At 36.8% G+C, this 20,069-nt stretch overlaps 1 protein-coding gene across 3 annotated transcripts in view; it reads left to right on the top strand.

Annotated features, from left to right (window-relative positions):
- Window positions 1-18,352, top strand: part of cntnap3 (contactin associated protein family member 3) — a 102,721-nt gene extending 84,369 nt beyond the window's left edge. For 2 of the 3 annotated variants that reach the window (XM_044134459.1, XM_044134458.1), the window contains exons 21-24: window positions 4,456-4,543; window positions 10,801-11,019; window positions 11,750-11,821; window positions 14,890-18,352. In XM_044134459.1, the coding sequence (XP_043990394.1) occupies window positions 4,456-4,543; window positions 10,801-11,019; window positions 11,750-11,821; window positions 14,890-15,086 (576 nt within the window). In that variant the 3' untranslated portion in view covers window positions 15,087-18,352. The remainder of the gene's footprint in view (window positions 1-4,455; window positions 4,544-10,800; window positions 11,020-11,749; window positions 11,822-14,889) is intronic. The other variant, XM_044134461.1, reaches the window with a different exon arrangement.
- Window positions 18,353-20,069: the final 1,717 nt, after the last annotated feature.

Below are 20,069 nucleotides of genomic sequence, written 5' to 3'. Positions count from 1 at the left end.
CATAGTAACTTGTTTTAAGTCAATAATTCCTTAATATTGATAAACATTAAGAACTTCCATTAGCAGACTATTCCACTTTTTTTTTTTTTTACTTTTTATTTTCAGTAACTGTTTTATATAAACACATACACATGTCCACCCCTGTCACAATTCACATCTTATTTATCCAGACCATTCCAGACATTTAACCCACACCAAGGAAGCTGGTCGTACAATTCCAGCTCTGCCAAAAGTCATCCAGGGAATGTTGATGAAGGAAACAGTCCAGCGGAGAAACATCTGACTATTTCACTTTTAACCAGACAGTTTTCCCAATTAAAGGTGAAATTAAAGCTGCCAGTAGTACTGGTGCCCTGTAGCTCTGATCTTTTCAATAATCTGCACACACCGATGAACTATTGTCATTTTGTGGTGGATATCCCTCCATTGAAAGGTTGTCTTAAAATGTCAAGTTTGATAAAAAAAAAATATGGAACATGATTAGATTTTGCATGTTTTTAATATAAAGAAACATGGAATAAAACCAGCCGAAGCTCAGTTCGTTTCCACCCAGCAAACTGAACGACAGGCTTAATTGTTGCCATCAGCTTCATCGTTAGTGTGGAGTTGGAGTGCTATGAGGCATTCAGATGAGATGAGACGAGAAAATATATGATGTGGTCTCCATGGCAACGAGACAAGAGTTTCGCTTTATTGTTGGAAAAAAAAAAGAAAATCCACATTTTGCCCTTTCACAAATACGAGTAGTGGAAAACGCACCATTTCATATGCCTACAACATCAGAGATGGTTAAATTAGAACTTTTGTGAAGAATTTCTTAAAACTTACGACAGTAAAATGTGTTTATATACATGAAGTCTATGCATGTGTGAGAGAGGAGGCAGTTTATCATTAATGCATGTTTCTGACCTTTATATTATGCAAAATAAGATGTTTACCTCACAGCGATATTAGTGATGTGTGTTTTTTAAAGTTGAGAATAATAAAATACTCTTAGCTTAAATGATATATTGTGTGGGTGGTCCAGTGGGAGGCACAGAAGATTTGGTAAACAAAATTTCCTTCCATTCTTTAAGATGTAAATGACATTTCTTTAAAGAAAATAGCTATCTAAATTTATGTTGCTGTTTATTTTTCATAATAAATACTCTTAAGATTTCTATGGATTTTCTTTTCCATATAACTTTTTGTATCACACTTATCTCTTGTGCTTAATGCTGACTTCTGGTCGCTGCATGATCACAAAAAAATATTAGTTTTCTAGAACAGGCACGTTTTCATCAATATAAAGGAATTATTTACTTAAATCAAGCGCCTAAATCTTGCTGAAACACAAAATCTTACAAAGTATTTTTGTCTAATTTGTTGTGCAAACATCTTGATACATTTGAAATAAGACAAAATTAACTTATAATTACATTTTCAGCAAGATGCAGGAGCTTGTTTACTGTCAATAACTCCTTAATATTGATGAAAAGTATTTGTTTCATTGGCAGATTATTTCATTTACAAGATGGGAAAATGTTTTGTTGTAGATTGCGGTAAATAATCTCCTAGTGAAACTACAACTTTTTATCAATATTAAAGAATTATTTGCTTAATAAAATCTTCTGTATCTTTTGTTAGTTAGCTTTATCTTAATTCAAGTGTATCAAGATATTTGAAACTAGAAACTAGACAAAAATCCATCCATTTTTCTAACACTCTTGTCCCTAATGGGGTCGGGAGGGTTGCTGGTGCCAATCTCAAGCTAACGTTTCGGGTGAGAGGCGGGGTCATCCTGGAAAGGTCGCCAGTCTGTCGCAGGGCAACACAGAGACAGACAGGACACACAACCATTCACACACACACTCACACCTAGGGAGGATTTAGAGAGACCAATTAACCTGACAGTCATGTTTTTGGACTGTGGGAGGAAGCCGGAGAACCCGGAGAGAACCCACAATGCACAGGGAGAACATGCAAACTCCATGCAGAAAGACCCCGGGCTGGGAATCGAACCCAGGACCTTCTTGCTGCAAGGCAACAGCTCTACCAACTGCGCCACTGTGCAGCCCTAGACAAAAATACTTGGTAATATTTTTTATTTTTGCAGCGTTGTGACATGATGTTTCTGTCTGAGTTGGTAAAAAGCAACCTGCCTTCCTGGATGGAAGTCCTTCTTAGCAATCCCCAAAACCAGCATAGAATCGTTTTATATTATGACTGCAGGCCTTAAGGGAACAAAATACATCAACCAACTAATTAAAGTACACTTCAAATGAAATATGAAGCACAGTAATCTTATCTGGATCCAACAACTCTCACAGCTTGTTCACAGCAGCCGGGTTTGATGTATGAGGACGGCACTTACAACCAGGAGTCCGTAGCCTGAATGTCTCTTTAATTATAAACAATGCGAGATAAAATACAAGGTGACCTCATCCTGATTCGTCGCGTGTGAGGCTGCAATGAAATATGACGTGCGCTTCATTGTGTCTGCTTCCATCATCATGAATCATTGCTTTGTTATCAACACGCTCTGAGGAAGCAGGGCGGGTTTTAACTGAGGGTTTCATGCAGCCATTTCCTGATGGCCAGCAGTCTCTCAAGTGGACACAATCATCTCCGCCGCCCTGACCTCATGAAAAATGACCCAGTAAAGGCGAAATCGCTCCAGCAGTATGTCGGATCGCAGGGTTCTGGCTCTTATCGGGGCTCCCTTTGTTCGCGATTCCTTTGGGTTTTACAGACGGTGTTTCATTACGGCTGGAAAGCAGTACATCAGACTGACAGGGAGCAAAAAATAAAGTCCTGGCCTCAACGTAAAGAGCGCTTCATGTTCAGACTGCTAAATGTAAACAAACCAGGAAACATGGAGATGGTCAAATAAATCCTGTAACGGTAAATTAAAACAACTTTAATTCAACTGGCTATAAGTGGCATTGCTTGTAATAATATAGTAAAACTTTAAACAGGATTTAACACATTTACTGCTTGACTCAATCAATCAATCACGTTTATTTGTATTGCACATTTCAGCAACACAGCACTTCAAAGTGCTTTACATGATAAAAATACAAAGTCATAGGAGACAGTCAACAATTGAGATATTACATTTTGTCAAGCGACATTTCACACCAAAAATCTTGGTCAGTGTTTCAATTATTATGAATTATATAGCACTTTTACAGCAACAAGGCAGTTCAAAGTGCTTTGCATGAATTAGAAGAAAAGCAAAAACAAGGAGAGCAAAAGAAAAACTGCACTTTAAAATGTTCCAGTTGTGGTTGCATTTTAATTGTTAGTATGAACCACCATGAGAAAATAAAAAAGCATTTCAGCAAAGAATCAGAAGTGAGCTTCAGGACGTGCTGTTTGATATTAAAGAATTTAGTACAGACTTTTATCTACAAAGATCAAGTCATTTCACATGAGAAGTTATGTTACATAGCAAAAAAACATTAGGTCCAGAAGAAACAGGCCCACAGCATCACACCTCCACCACCATACTCAACAGTGGGCATTGGGTGCTTTCCCAGACATCGATCTTTTGTTTTAGTCCAGACCAATCTGTTTTTGTTTTGTTTTTTAAACAAAAACTGAAGTAGAGTATAGAAAAGTTCATATTTTAAAGTTTGTGTTGGTAGAAAAAACTGGTTTTGTCCTGATGTGTGTGCTAAACATGTCATGTTGGTATTTAGATGTTTGTTTTAATGGTTGTTAAAAGTCTTATGGGTCATTTTGAAGAAGCACAGATCAAAAAGTGTCATTAGCCTTGACAGTAACGGCTTCATCTGAAATACACTTTTCAATTTCTGACAGCTCTTATAATGCAGGTATGACTGGGAATCCATTAAATCAAAGTACAATGCTTTCTGTGCTTCACATCACATCTGAAAGTTCATTTTTAAACCTTTTTATGGATCTTTTTACAGCTGAGAATCTGAAGATTTCAAGCCAAGTAAAAAAAAAAACAATCAGTAAAATTTCTTTGCATTCTCACTGCAGCAAATTTTCAGTTAAAGGGCTTTCAAACTTTGATAACCTAATTAAATGTTAATGTACACATCATGCTGGAAAATTATGAATGTTTGATTTCCACATAATTAAAAGGGGAATATAAAATGATCCTTCATTTTTTAACTTAACAACATGAAACGCTTTGGAAGCATTTTCTCCAGATAATTTTCCCAGGGAACCTCTGGAATGATTATTAATTATAAATTTGGTTTTGTTGAGTCGAAGCTATTAAACTGCACTGCAAAAGCACAAAATCTTACCAAGTTTTATTTTATTTTATTTAGTTCCCAGTGCAAATATCTTAGCAAACTTGAAATAAGCAGAGTTGGGTAGCACCAAAACAAGATCAGAAACATTGGACAAGATTTTGTGATTTTGCAGTGTGCAGATACAGAAAAGTTTATGAAAAACACCCATAAAAACTAAATTCAAATCTCTTTTTTTATTCATTAGGTTGACCAAAATGCCAGAGAAGACTTCAACCTCACGTCTGACGGAGAGTTTAATGCCATCAAGTCGCTGGTGTTGGGCAAAGTGCATGGTAAGTGAGGAGGCAGTGAGAGCAGAAAATAGATATTTTTGGCTTTAAAGCACTCAGACTCGTTCTCTCTCCTCCAGCACTCAGCAGGTACACTTTCACAAGAATAAAAGGAAAAATCTGGACTAAATGCATTGTTACTGCACTTAAAGAAATGCTCAAAAGTCTACTTTAGAGCAGCGGGTACTGATTTCTTTTATATTATATTTCCTCTAATGATTAAAAATCAACAATATTGAATAGTTTCTTGGAGTTTGTTTAAACAAAATATATAGTTGTCCAGAAATTTCTTTTTGTTCTGAAGTAACTTTTGTTGTGAATCTACTTCCATCCTTTTCGCTACAACCAGCCCCTAATAATGAGTCTTTGAAGAAACCGCCTGGTGCCATGGAAATGAAAATGGTCAAATTTGTTGTGCTTTTCCAAAAGTTACAGCAGCTCAGAACTTTTAGAGTCTTTAAAAAGCAAAATTGGAGTTAAAAAGTACATTTCTGCTCCGTATTATTAGATAACTCTCAGGTCTGGGATGATAAGGGAGTTGCTGCCTTCAGAGCGAAATGTCTCGCATCTGCTGCATTATGGGTTCAGAGCAGGTGGGGAAGGCGACTAGAGTAGGACATATGTGAAGTACTAATGTGCAGGAAGGCGCATAAAATGGTTTGAGTCAAGATTATAATACTATAATTAAAAAAGTACCTGCTTCCTGACCTGATTACCAATCCAAAATGCCTGATTAAAGTTTTACATTGCAAAAACACAAAATATCATGAAGTATGTTTGCCTCGTTTTAGTTCAAATATCTTATCACTTAACACTTAAAATATATATTAAAAAATACCCTATAAGTAACGTTTCAGCAAGAAATAGGAGCTTTTTTACATCAATAATTCTTAAGTATCGATGGGAAAGTTTTACTTCCACTGGCAGAATGTGGGGAAAGTGTTTCAAGTGTTTCAAGTGTTTCAAGTGTTTTTTTCCAGTGCAACTTTATTTATCAATACTAATGAATTATTTACTTAAAACAAGCGCCCATATCTTCCTGAAAGTAACTTGTATGTTAGTTTTGTCTTATTTCAAGTGAACAAAGACATTTGCACTAGAAACTAGACGAAATACTTGGTGGGATTTGTGCATTTTTGCAGTGTAACACTCAAAGCTATAAATCACACTCAGGTAAAATCTCCCAGTGGAATCCATTCTTCATATCAATATTCAAGAATTATTTACTGGAAATATATCTTATATCTTGCTGAAACATTACCTACAGGTGAGTTTTGTCCTGTTCTATGTGAAATCAGATATTTGCACTAGATGTTAGACTAAAGATAATTGGTAAGATTTCGTGTTTTTGCAGTGTAGATTATGCAGATAATTTAACTTCTGCTAAACGACCAGGTTTCCTGAGGTAACTCTCCCCTGTGTGTGCAATCTTTGACCAAACAAATACATACAAGTTTATACAAAACACAGGATTTTTTCCTTAAAAGAGAAACACAATTTATCCATCATAAGACAGGGTCACATAAAACCCCTCTCTCACCTGGGGACCAGTCCTTAGAACCGTTTAACACTCTGGTCACGAAGCAACAAGCTTATCTACCCGGCAACAGCGTGTCATAAACTCCATGCTGGAGTCACTGGAGAGTGTGAGGAGGGAGTGTGTTAAGTCATTCTGTGGCAGAAAACCCCTCTAAACATGATTTATAGAGAACATTTCTCTCTTCTTTACTCAGTTCTTCCTTCTTTTTTCTGATATTTTTACAACAGTGAACAAAAATGCAGTAAGAATGACAGAAAGCAACATTTTTGCTGATTCTTTGTTGTTTCTTTTACTTTCTTAGAGCTTACCATGTTAGTTCATTTTTTGTTAGTTTATTTATTAGTTACTCCTTTGTAGTTTTTTTGTAGCTTGTTAGTTTTCACCTGGTTTGTAATTTATCTGAGTCCCAGTTCATTTCTGTGTTTCCTTTCACCTTAAAATTGCACAAATTGGAATCACGATGATCAATTTGCTTAATGGAAACACGGCAATTTTAAAATGAATATTTTTTTTCCATTGCAAGTTTTTGTGCTATAAGAGGTTTGTGGCTTTTGCAAAACTGCAATAGAAAAACTTTTTTCTTTTTTTTTTGCACAAAAACACTTTTACAGGTGGAGATTAGCTCAAAAGAAGAATGATGTTGAGAGAAAATAAACATATTTAACAGAGATCAAAAATCTTTTTAAACTGTTTTTTCCGTTAATGGGTGAATTTTAAATAATTAATCTTCAGTGAAGGCTGATTCATTTTATTAAAGAACAAGAAAACGTTCTCAGAAAGACGCCATCCTGTTCTGGCAGCTGTGCTCTGCTCTGCACAAAACTTTTCTTTTTGCATCATGTCCAGCAAATATTTGATGACTTGTTGGGATTCAACATGGGCCTGGTTACTGCACTGGGAGGGACCTATGAGGACTTTCTGGGAGTTCTGCCCTTGAGTTCTTCAAAAATGCCTTGCCTTGGCCAGAACGAGTTTTAGTCTTAAAGTAAAAGATCAATACTCTTCGTTCTTCCAAACTATATTCAGACCTCAAGTCCACGTTGCAGAAAGATTCACATGGCTAAAAGAGAGACTGTATGTTGGTAGCAAAATGTCTTAGCCAGTAGAGTTTATCCAATATAGGAGAAAAAACAGAATTTATGTCTGAGGTTAAATAAAGAAACAATTTAAAATGCATTCATAATGAATACAGGGCTGCTTAAATCCCTGCAGTTTAGGGTGAAAATTGATTCCTTCCAGATTAATAATACATTGTGCTTCTATAGATTTTAGTCATTGTGAAAATGGCAGCAGATGAGTCTGATTTTACCCCCATTTTTACCACGTACATGCCACATTGTAGAAACAGTAAAAAAACACAAAGTCTTACCAACTATTTGTTGTTAATTTCTAGTGCAAATATCTTAGTACACTTGAAATGAGACAAAAGCAACTTACAAGTAACTTTTCAGCAAGAAATTAGTTTATTGCTTAAATATAGTATAAGTTAAACATTTTTAATATTTTAAATTATAGTATTGTTCCACTGGCAGATTATTTTGATTATAACTAGTACTTTTTCATCAATATTGACTTAAATATCATATATCTTTGTTAAAAGTTACTTAGTTTTGTCTTTTTTCAGGCGGACTCAGACACCAAATATTTGGTGTGATTTTGTATTTCTGAAGTTTGTTTTAGCATATCGCTGCCAAGCTGGATGAAAATTGTGACCCAGGAAGTAGAAATGTGAGGTTGTCACCCATTTCCACATGCTGAAAATGCATTGGGTCTGTTGAATCACTGTTTGAGTAAACAGTTTTTGATGAAAGCTGTTAAAATGCTTTTTAAAAGCAACAATCCATGTGTTAGCTTCAGCTGAAACATTGTCACACGATCTAGGTTTAGCAAAATGCTGTAATGTGTTTCATAATGGACTTTTAAAAGCAGGCTTGGGCATCGTTTTAGATGCTGGTGAAATCTTTATGCCACTTCGTTTTGCACTTCTTGCCCTCCCAAAATAAAATAAAAAATAAAAAGCATTGTATCTTGCCTCTGGGTGATGTATTTAGAGAATTTGGATTTTTATACTCCTCACATGTGCATAAGTGTTTATTTCTTTGCATTATTGGAAAGAGTCGGGAATGTGTGGCGTTTCATTGCTATGATTTATCCACCTAAATGTGCATTTGTAGACAGGGAATTGTAAAAGGCTCAGGGTGACAAGAGTAATAGGGAGCACCTCATGATTTATTCATGTTTCCTTTAAGCGGCTCCTTCAAAGAGCGTCTGAAATATAAGTTGCAAATAACATGAGGGGCTGAGAGGGCCCAGCCTTCAGCCAGACTGCCACTATAAAGGGTTTCGCTCATTTATTTTAGCTTTGTCTGAAGAGACCGTCATTATAGTTGGAGAATTATACATTTCACTAGTTTGTCTGAGTTGAATGTGAAATTAGGATTGTTTGTCTGTTTGTCTTGTCAAATTGAGAAAAGACCTAGCAGGCTGCATGGTTGTGTCGTTCTTAGCGCTGTTGCCTTGTAGCAAAAAAGTCGTGGGTTCAATTCCCTGCCTTGGGTTTTTTTCTGCATAGAATTTGCTTTGAGGCCCCATGATTATGTGGGTTTTCTCCGAGTACTCCGACTTCCTCCCACAGTCCAAAAACACAACTGTTTGGTTAACTGGTTGCTCTAATTGCTTTCAGGTTTGAGTGCTCGGTTGTTTTTGCAGAGTTGGGTAATAATTACTACTTGCATTTTGTATAGTTACATTTTGGTCTAATTTCTAGTACAAATATCTTAGTACAGTTGAAATAAGACAAAACTAACAAGTATATTTTCAGCAAGATAAAAGAGCTTGTTTTTAAAAAATAATTCCTTAATATTGATAGAAACATACTAATTCTACTGGCAGATTGTTTCTCTTCTAGCATGGGAAAAATGTCTTGCTTTAAATTAAACAATCTGCCAGTGGAACTGGTATTTTTTCTTAATCAAAATTGACTTAAAAGAAGCTACTACATCACGCTGAAAAGTTACTTTTAAGTTAGTTTTGTCGCAACTTAGGTGTACTAAGATATATGCACTAGAAACTAGACAAATATACAAAGTCAGATTGAGTGTTTTCAATAGGATTTTCACATCGTTAAAATAATTTATCCTTTAAAACACCCTAAGAAGTAAGTTTTTAATAAAATTTACAACAGCTCTATTTCAGGTAACTTAATAAATCCTCCTTTCATTGCGGTCTGGTGTAAAGCTCAGGTTTGTTGTCACACAGCTGAACGAGTGTGGCGCGTTTCAACCTGTCATGTCGACGCATAACCTGCTGTCCACTCTGTCAAACCGACAGAGGCAGAGACTCTGATCAGAATCAGAAAAAGCAGCGGGGAAGTGGATTTCCCGTCGCTTCCCCCCAGCCTCGTCATCCATCAGGCTAACTAATGGAGCCAGAAGGAACACAGGCAGGTAGAGCTGGGAGAGACGTGATGTAGCGAGCAGAGCAACAGCTGAAAGACGGCTGTAATGTTTCCTCATCAACATGCAGATGTGTTCAGGTAACAGTCAGCTCTCATCTCATCTGATGCAGCTGTTTGTGTCGGCTTTAGCAGCTGCTGTTTACGCTGCAGTGAGGAGTTCGGATGAGTGATGGAGAGGATGGAGTCGGTGAAATTAACAGATAAAGGCAGAGAGAGAAGATTTGTCTCAACGTATGATGAATACAGGAAGAATACTGGAAGAATTGAAGGCAGATGATGAACTAAAGATCTGTCAGCATTGGTGATTGTCTCATTTATGTTCCAGGAGCAGAGTTGGGTACTAACTAGTTACATTTACTCAATTACATTTACTTGAGTAACTTTTTATATATATATATTCCTGGGGGTATTTTTAGCTGAGTAATTTTATTATGAAGTATTTCTTCTCTTTCTTGAGTAAAATGTCTGGATTTTCTACCCACTGAATGAAGAACAAACATGTTTTGACCAAAACTTCACCGACACAGACACACACCTGCAGTTTTTGTTAAAGTTTCATAAGTTTTATATTGACAGAAATTGATTTGGAAACATTTTCTTTAGTCTGATTTTGTTTTATTTTTTTAATTATTGTCATTTTTGTTCTCATAAAACCAAAATTTCCACTTATTTTGGTCCATCTGATTATGTAATTTTTAAATATTGAATAATTTATTTGGTTAGTTACTTAGCACTACCAAATGCTGTTTCTAGTGCAATTTTAATAAAAAAAAAAATGTTTTCTACAAATTTATTAAAACTTTATTAAAACATGTTGTGATAGTGTAATATGAGACGGATGATATGTGAAAGAATTGACCTCCTCCACCTCCTTCCTCCCTGTGCTGAAGAAATTCACTCCCACCAGTCAAAAACAATCAATCAGCCAGGAGGAGGGTCTTAGTGCTGTCAATCATGCTTGTGAATGTGCTGCTTAATTTGTAAAAGTGGAAAAACAGCTCACCGTTATCGGTGGCTAACTACTCTTAGTATTCACAGTGCTGCTGAATGTGGAACAATACATTTTAACTTGTATTGTTTCACTGACAGATTATTTCACTAGAACTTTTTTCATCAATATTAAGGAATTCATATAAGTAAAGACATTAAATAGACAGAAATGTGCATTTACATATCAGTGTAGCAATGTTGTCTGACTATACACCACCTGCTACCTGTTTTGCACAGATGTACAGAATAATGTACATTTACTGTGTTTTGCAGAGTCTGGTGATTTGGACTCTCATCTGGCACGGTTAGCGTCTCTGGGTTTCACCGGCTGCCTGTCAGTGGTTCAGTTCAACTCCATCAATCCTCTGAAAGCTGCTCTGCTCCACCCAGACACCGGCCCCATCATCATCACCGGACCTTTGGTTCGGTCCAACTGTGGCTCTGCAGCCTCAGCCAATCCCCACGCAGCTGAAAACATTCACCATATATCAGGTAAAACATGGAGTTACTGATCAAACGTTGAGATTTCTGTCATCAATGGAAGTTTGATTTGTGTTTACTTGTGCTGCTTTTTTCAGGTTGTCTGTTATTGTGTGTCTGGTCCTATCAATTAAACTTAAGGAATAAATAAAGTATTTTATTCAGGGTCAAATACAGAACATCTAGAAGAACAATGAAATGAGATTTTCATTTATTTCTCCAGAGAGACATTTTAGCCATAATTTTCTGCTTCATATTTTCTTCTTCTTCTTTTTTCTATATTTTCTAGGTAGTTGTTTTGTTGATTGGATTTTCTTTCTCCTCTTTTCCCATTCTGCAACAACGCAAAATTCTGGTCTAGTTTCTAGTGCAGATATCTTATTACAAGTTATAAGTAACTTTTCACAAACATAGGTGAAGTACTGGTACGATTGGCAGGTTTTTGTCATACTTTTATTAAACTTAAAACATTGTGAATAAAAACTATTTTCAGTTTTGATTAATTTTTAAGGGGAAAATGAGGCTTTTATCTTTCTGTGTTTATCTTTCCAGTAGGTAAAACCAGTTTGAGTCAGTTTAAAGCAAACTGGATGCATCAGTATTTCCCTTGTTTCGCTGTCTGTACATAATTTCTGCTTCTCTCATTTTCCTCCTCAATTCGGTGATGACTTCTGGCTTTTTATCTTTCTGACTTCTCTCTTGCTCTGATTTGTTCTTCCTGACTCTTCCGTCTCTGCTGTAGACCGGTCCGGCTCAGTGGGCTCAGGTCAACCTTTAGTCAATGCCATCAGGACCGACTCGGCTCTGATTGGAGGTACTAAACCATTTCTCTCACTGCACTGGAATCTATTTACCTTTGCTCACACTATCAGTTTCAAATCAGGCATAAAATCTTTTATAAAACCTGGCTTTAATGTGTTTGTTCAGGCGACAGTTAAAACGTTTGGAGCGAGAGATGTGCAAGACATGACTCGATTTAAAACCAATTTAAACTTTGGTTCTCTGCCAGCATTAATTGATTCAAAGTGGAGACTATACGAGGTGGGAACTGTGGAAGTCATTTAAAACTGTCCATTCAGTCCTGTTGTACACAAAGGCCAGAAAACCTAATCGAACTACAGAAATCTGCTGAGAAAGCTACTCTGTCATTATCACAAAACATGGTCATTTTTTAATGCATTATTAAACTGATTTTAAATTCTGCTTCAAGCTATTAACCTCTATTTAGTTTTTCCTAAAGTGCTCAGGTTTGATCTTTACTGATGGAAATCTTTTTAAAGTGTTTTTCAGATTAGCAATTCAATCAGCTGTGCATAAAAGAAATGTGCTGCGGTTCTGTTATTCCAGTTTCTCCATCCAATAAGTTAATCCTGTATAGATTCAACCCACAGACTCATTTATTTCAAGTGTTTCTTTTCCTTTTGATGTTTATAGCTTACAGATGATAAAAAACAAGTTTCAGTTTCTCAGAAAATATTATATTAGACTAATAAAAAATGGTTTTCATGTATAATGTTATGGCTCATACAGGAAGACAACTTATTTTACAGTCCAGGTCACTGCTAAAGATGAAAGACTTTCAGAGGGCTGTATGTTAATGGGAAGTTGAGTGGAAGGAAAAACTGTAGTAGGAAAAATGTGCATAAGCAACATGGGTAATCTACAGCCAAGAGAGATTCATACTAATTGGTTATATTTCATTTAAAAAATAGATGTAATTATACATTTATTATAAAAAAAAAAATATATATATATATATATATATATATATATATATATATATATATATATATATATATCAGCTATATATATATATATATATATATATATATATATATATATATATATATATATATATATATATATATATATATATATATATATATATATATATATATATATATATATATATATATATATATATATATATATATATATATATTCAGCCACCTCCTCTACATGGATGACATCAAGCTGTATGCCAAGAGCGGCGAGACATAGACTCACTGATCCACACCACCAGGATATACAGCACGGACATTGGGATGTCATTCGGACTAGAGAAGTGTGGTCGGATGGTTACAAAGAGAGGGAAGGTCATCCGCACAGAAGGGATCTCACTCCCAGAAGGAACAATAGCAGACATAGAGGAAGGTTACAAATACCTGGGAATATCACAAGCAAATGGCAACCTTGATGAGATCACAAGAAAAAGAGCCACAACCAAATACCTCCAACGAATAAGACAAGTCCTGAGAAGCCAGCTCAATGGCAAGAACAAGATCCGTGCAATAAACAGCTATGCCCTACCAGTAATCAGGTACCCTGCAGGAATAATTAGCTGGCCAAAGGAGGAGATACAGGCCACAGATGTTAAGACCCGGAAACTACTAACAATGCACGGAGGGTTCCACCCCAAATCCAGCACACTGAGACTCTACACGAACCGCAAAGAAGGAGGCAGAGGACTAGTGAGTGTGAGAACCACTATCCAAGACGAGACATCCAAGATCCATAGATACATCAGGGACAAAGCCTCAACAGACAATGGGGAACAGAACCTGAGGTGCCGGAGGAACCATCATGGGAGGACAAGCCCCTGCATGGGATGTACCACCGGCAAATAACCGAAGTGGCTGACATCAGAAAGTCCTACCAATGGCTGGAAAAAGCTGGACTGAAGGACAGCACAGAGGCCCTCATCATGGCCGCCCAGGAACAGGCCCTAAACACCAGAGCAATTGAGGCCCAGATCTACCACACCAGACAAGACCCAAGGTGTAGGTTGTGCAAGGAGGCCCCTGAGACAGTCCAACACATAACAGCAGGGTGCAAGATACTGGCAGGGAAAGAATACATGGAACGACACAACCAAGTGGCAGGCATAGTGTACAGAAACATCTGTGCAGAATATGGACTGGAACCCCCAAGATCAAAGTGGGAAACACCCCCGAAGGTAGTGGAGAATGACCGAGCTAAGATCCTGTGGGACTTCCAGATCCAGACAGACAAAATGGTGAGGGCGAACCAACCAGACATAGTCGTGGTGGATAAACAACAGAGGAAAGCCGTTGTGGTGGATGTGGCAATACCAAGTGACTGCAACATCAGGAAAAAGGAGCATGAAAAACTAGAGAAATACCAGGGCCTAAGGGAGGAACTGGAGAGGGCCTGGAAGGTGAAGACCACAGTGGTGCCTGTGGTCATCGGGACCCTCGGGGCAGTCACCCCCAAACTGGAACAGTGGCTACAACAGATCCCAGGAACAACATCAGACATCTCAGTCCAGAAATGTGCAGTCCTAGGCACAGCCAAGATACTGCGCAGAACCCTCAAGCTCCCAGGCCTCTGGTAGAGGACCCGAGCTAAGAGGAAGAAGAATCACCACCCGCGGTGGGTGAGAAGGGAATTTTATTTTATTTTTATTATTTTTTTTTTTTTGCATATTTTTTCTCATTTTCCTTCCAGGTTTAAAAAAATAACTCTAGCGCCTTCTGGTGGCTTCCACTTTGAAAAGATTTATGAACTAGTAGCTGCATTTCCGTGTAATTGTGCAATTTGACATTTTTAAAATAATTTTGCTCAATGGAAACATGGCAGTTTTACTTAAATATTGACAAATATTTAAATATAAATAAATAATATAAATATAAATAATGTTGTTAAATATTGACAACATTTTGGCGCACATTTGTAAAGTAAACGCAGAAGAAAACGACGCAGAAAAGCTGATAATTGTAACCTTTTCTTCCTGAACACTGTAAAAACTTTTAAGTATTTTGTCTTTTTTTTTTAAATTTGCTCCCACAATCAGTCAGATTACCATAAAATAAGCACTCTTTATTGAATTAATCAAACATTTTCATGATATTCTAATTCCAGGTATCATAGCGGTCGTCATCTTTGTGGTTCTGACCGGTTTGGCCGTCGCCGCGCGGTACCTCTACCGGAGGAAGGACACGTTTCGAAACCCGGAGGGGAACGCAGTTAAACGGGAAGACAGTCCGAATTTCCCTTTCAACAATCAGACTGACTCCCAGAACCTGTCCTCTGAAAACCCAAAGGAATATTTTATCTAACAGCAGTTCTGCCGACCCGATGCGTTGCTTCTGTTTTTCAGGGTCAGAGGTGAAGAAGACAACTTAAAGACCCTCTGGACTCGTCGGTGGACTCAAGAGCCTTCTGGACTCTTTGTTACCAAAAGTGGCTCCACTTCAAGGCGAAGACAAACGCAAACAGTTTGGTGTTGTGTTTCTGTTGCTTTACTGTAAAATTGTGGATATTCTGATACAAACAGGCAACAGTGTTTGACTTCAAGGTGGTAATATGCATTTTTACAGAAACTGAAATGTGGGATTTGTGTCTTGGCAACAAGTTTCGGCTGCTTTCACTTTGTTACTTTTTCAATGTTGAAGTTGTCAATCTTTTATTGAAGTAATAGGGAGAAAATGTGACGTGCTGCCCCCTTGTGGCAACATGTATAGATGCTTTCCAGATTCATGTGTTTGGGTTTAAGGGGAGTTCAGAAAATATTCATTAATGTTTTACTTTTCTCCAATTTTCAGGTGCATATTTTAATTCCTTTAATGCATATTTTGGTTTTCTTACACCAGCTGCCAAATTTATTCCACAACTTATACCAGGGGTGTCCAAACTTTTTGTCACATGGCCCAAGTAAAAAAAATTAGCAGGGCAAAAAAACAATATATATGTATTTTTTATCTTATGTTTTTTACTGCTCAACAATAAACTAAGCATACAATAATTTTAATTAAAAAAATAAATTGGTTTTTTGTGGGAAATATAAGTTTAAATCTTTGTAAATCCAAAATTTAAAAAGGGTTTTACATTTTATGGAATCCAGTGTGAAAATTCTTTTAGGACTGGATAAAAAATATAAATATTAAACCTATTATCTGCAACAAGAACAGGATTTTATTTAAAAATGTTTTCTATATTAAGCCAAGTTTAAACAATTAATTAAAATCTGGGTTATCTGAAGTCTACAAAGAAGTAAATCTGGTTTTATTTACTGAGTCAAAGAGAAATCAAAAAGTGTTTTTATTAAAATACATACTTTGTGTTTTATGTAAGATTTTCCATTGAAACATTTTAATTTTTTAGAAATTAAAGTTAAAAAAAGTCTCCAACTGCATCAACCACGTTTTCTGGCTGGGCCACAAAGAATCAATTCAAGGGTCACAAATGGCCCCCGAGCCACACTTTGGTCACACCTGGACTTAAGCACACATTCTGTAGAATATAAAGGTGCATTTAGTATTGTTTTAAAAATCATTGTACCGAAACACAATGTAAAAAGGTTACTATGGACTTTGTGAAGCGTTTAGGCTTATTTTAGTTGCCTTAGCAACTCCATTCCTTCATTTATTTATTTTTTTGGGACAAAGACAAAAATGCTTCTGATCTTTGAGATATTGTCCTTAAGCGACTATGGAGACAAGAAACAACTCTGAGGAAAACATTAATTAACATTTGTAACCACAGATCTGGTTCAGTTGATGCAACAAGCATCGTTTAAATTGGTTTTTCAAAAACAGAAAAAATTGTTTTGCAAGAGGCTGAATATAGATTGCAGAAAGTCACATGAAGTTAAAATAGGTTGAGAAGTTCAAATAATGCAAAAGTATCAGTAATTGACATCTTTATGGTTGTTTTCACAAAGACGAAGTGAATTTCTGCATTTTGTGTTGGGATCCGTTTTGCATCTTGTTAAAGCCGACGAGGGATGACAGTTTCAGAAGTTATATGGGGAAAAAGTTTCATTAAAAGTGACCAAATTTGCTATTATGTACATTGCATCTAATGGTCACTCATGACTTAGTAGGTCATTTCCAGGCTCAGACATTTTAAGATTTAGCTTGAAGCTAATGAGGAAACGTCTCATCAGCCTCGAGCTAATGATCCTAAAACGCTTTGCTAAAAGTTTGATTGGAACTCCGTGCCTGGAGCAGCAAAAATAATTTGGTGAGTGTGATGGATGCTTGTTTTTGCACCGCAAAAGGGGAAAATATCTCCTAATACATTCCAATGTTTGAATATCTTTTTGTAAAACTGGGCAGTTTCCCCTCAGCCTGGATGTCTGAAGCATGATGCATCTTTTGAAAACTGGCAATGAACCAAGGGGTATAGTCAAAGGCTTTGATTGTTTTTACATTTGCTTTTCATTTCTGGTCAAGGTTGTAGTGGAAAAAAAGAAAGAAATATTGAAAAGCATAAAAGATAATAAGTGAGAGCTTAGAATGATTTTATGTTTAAAAACCGAATGGTTAATTTATGCAATGAGTAAGAGAAAGGATACATTTTCTTCAAGAGCAGTAGTTTGGAGACATAGCAAACCGACACCCTTTGAAGGGACTTAAGAGAGCACGTTGTTGAGGCAAGTCATCCTTTAAATCACCACCTTGATAAATGACTGCATGTGACAAAGCTGATCTGAAACACTGAAAGTCTGGCAGAATTCAAATCAACACCATTTCTGCTCCTGTTCTGACCAGCATTTTTTTAATTATTATTATTATTTGACCTCTATTCATACAAGTTGTCTCTGTGAGATCCGAGATCACATTTACAACAGAGAATGTTTGTTCAAGTGGACAAAATCACAAACACAGCAACATGACAAGCAATTTAGAAATGTGCTTGTTATGTTGACCACCAGGCCCATTTCGCTGCTGTTTCTTAATATTCTAAGTCGTCTCTCCCACCCCTACTCTGAAGTTTGAGGTTGTTCACTTCTCTAAAAACAGTAACTGCTCACAGGGAACTTTCCTTCCTTGATTTCTTAATGCATTTCAGCTGTGAAGTTTCAGAGTAGCAGCAGCAGCAGTGCTCACTCAACGCTGTCGCCTCATTTGCTTCACACAGAGACCATTTTTAGACACCAGTCTGCTTTGATTCTGCTCCTTTCTGACTCGTCTCCTCTCACAGTTTGGCGCTTTGTCCTCATCTACCTGCACATCAGACATTTTCCAAGCAGACATCCTTCTAATCAAAATGAATTTTCTCAAGTGTAGCTCATGTGCAAACAATGCAAAAGGTGAGAAGTGTGTCAATTATCGGAGTTTGTAACACTATCTCCATCCTAAACTCTGAAGTGCAGATGTGAATTTAATGACAAGTTGTTAAAGTTCGGGTTGGTTCAGTGTCTCTTTCTTTTGATCAGCTTTGTAGATAAGACTGAGTGAAAGTGGACAAATATTTCTGTCAATGCAGCTGAGAAGCAAATGTTTACACACTGATGACATGGGTCATAATGAAGTGAACCAAGTTTTGTTTTTGTGCCTCCTGATTAAAAAATGGCCTCAAAGTAAACATTTTTTGGGAAGCATGTGTGGGTTTGATTTTTCTTTCAACAATAAAGTTGTTTCCTGCATTTGTTTTTTTTTTTTTTAAAAAAAAGGATAAATTTTGTCTGTTAAGAATGTTTCCAGATTAGTTAAACTTCTGACTTTAGAGACCAATAAGGCATAACATTATGACTACCTGTCAACAGTCTTGATTAATCAATCATCTATTTACATCCACAATATTGAGGATCAAAAATCAGTAGTGGCCATTAAAAGCATTCACCCCTTTGGATGTTTAACCCTTTTTAGGGCTTTTACAAATCAATCGTGATCAACAAAATTTGGCTTTTTTGAAGAAAAAAAAGTTTTATATATGTATATATAAATATACATACTGTATATATGATTGTATATAATCTATGAGTAAATATTCAAAAATGTCCCTTTAATCCAGAACTGCTAAAAGGTAACAAAGTTTTGCTCTTTAAATTTCTACTGAGACTTCACTGCTTTTCCTTTGCCTTCACTTTCTGCCCTCTTTCCTGTTGTTACTTAGAGATTCATTACCGTTCCACTTGAACAAGTTGCTTTGCATAACAACATCGATTAGACTCATTGAGGTAAATGTAGAAGTGGCGTCTGCAGAAGAGAGGAGTCAGTTTGACAGAGTCGGGCGCAGATCGAGATCGGGGAACAGCCGCCACCGAGGATCTGGAGACAGTCTGACTGTGTTCCTCCCTGCATGGCTGCTTTAATGACAGGCAGCAAACTCATTCAGCAGCACAAACGAAAACACTCTGAACCTGCTGCATGCTGGAGGTTTATGACCGCTGAGACAGGGGAGGCTTCAGTATGAACCGAACAGAACTTCAGATAAAGATGGGTCCTAATGAAATGTGTATTTTATTAAAAATGCATGTTATTTATTTAAAGTGTCAACTTTGAAACTTGTTTTCAACATTAGTAATGATGCCACAGCTGGAGATGTGGATCAGATTTTGAGTATTCCCCGACTTTCTGCTTGCAAGGTCAGATAATTTTATAGTTTTTGTAATATCCTGATTCAGTTTGACCTGTTTAGGCCAGGAGTCTGCAACTGGTCTTATCAAAATTAGTTTATTTTTTGCAAAACTACAACGGAAACACTTACTGCATCAAATGGAGTCACATAATCGACAACTGGAAGTTGCCGCCGGCGCAAACCACGAAGATGAAGACAACAGGAAGTAGTTGGAAAATGACAGGACGGTAGAAAGTTATCCACCTATGATATTAATCGCGTTTCTTATTTAATGGAAACACCGCAATTGCAAATAGCGTTTTGTCGACATTAGCAGACTGTTGACAGAGTTTTACAAAAGAAAATGGGACACACTGGAGCTAACACAGGAAACAGGAGAATGTCTCTACAATGACCTGGAGTGTGTTTGTGTGTTTACCATAACTAATTTTATGGATCTATTAGATAAATCCAGGACTCATTTGTCATTTACTCCCTTTTATTTAGAAAAACAAAATATAGAGGTAGTGTCTCTTGAAAATCCTGAAGTTTTAAACCCCGTATTGCACGTTTTTCTCACCGCCATATTCTTTTTCACCATCACTTCAGCAGCTTCATTAGCATGAGCCTTGCTGACCAACTCAGCCTGAAAGGTTGTGCGTGATTGACAGATGTGATGTGCTTACGAGCTGGCCAATTAATTCTGACAAACGGCTCGATGTATTCAACATCACGATGTGCAGAAGCATGAAATG

The sequence above is a fragment of the Gambusia affinis genome, linkage group LG12, assembly GCF_019740435.1.
Source record: "Gambusia affinis linkage group LG12, SWU_Gaff_1.0, whole genome shotgun sequence".
Classification (NCBI taxonomy): domain Eukaryota; kingdom Metazoa; phylum Chordata; class Actinopteri; order Cyprinodontiformes; family Poeciliidae; genus Gambusia; species Gambusia affinis.
The sequence above is the reverse complement of the archived record's forward strand: the minus strand, read 5'-3'. Positions and strand labels throughout refer to the sequence as shown.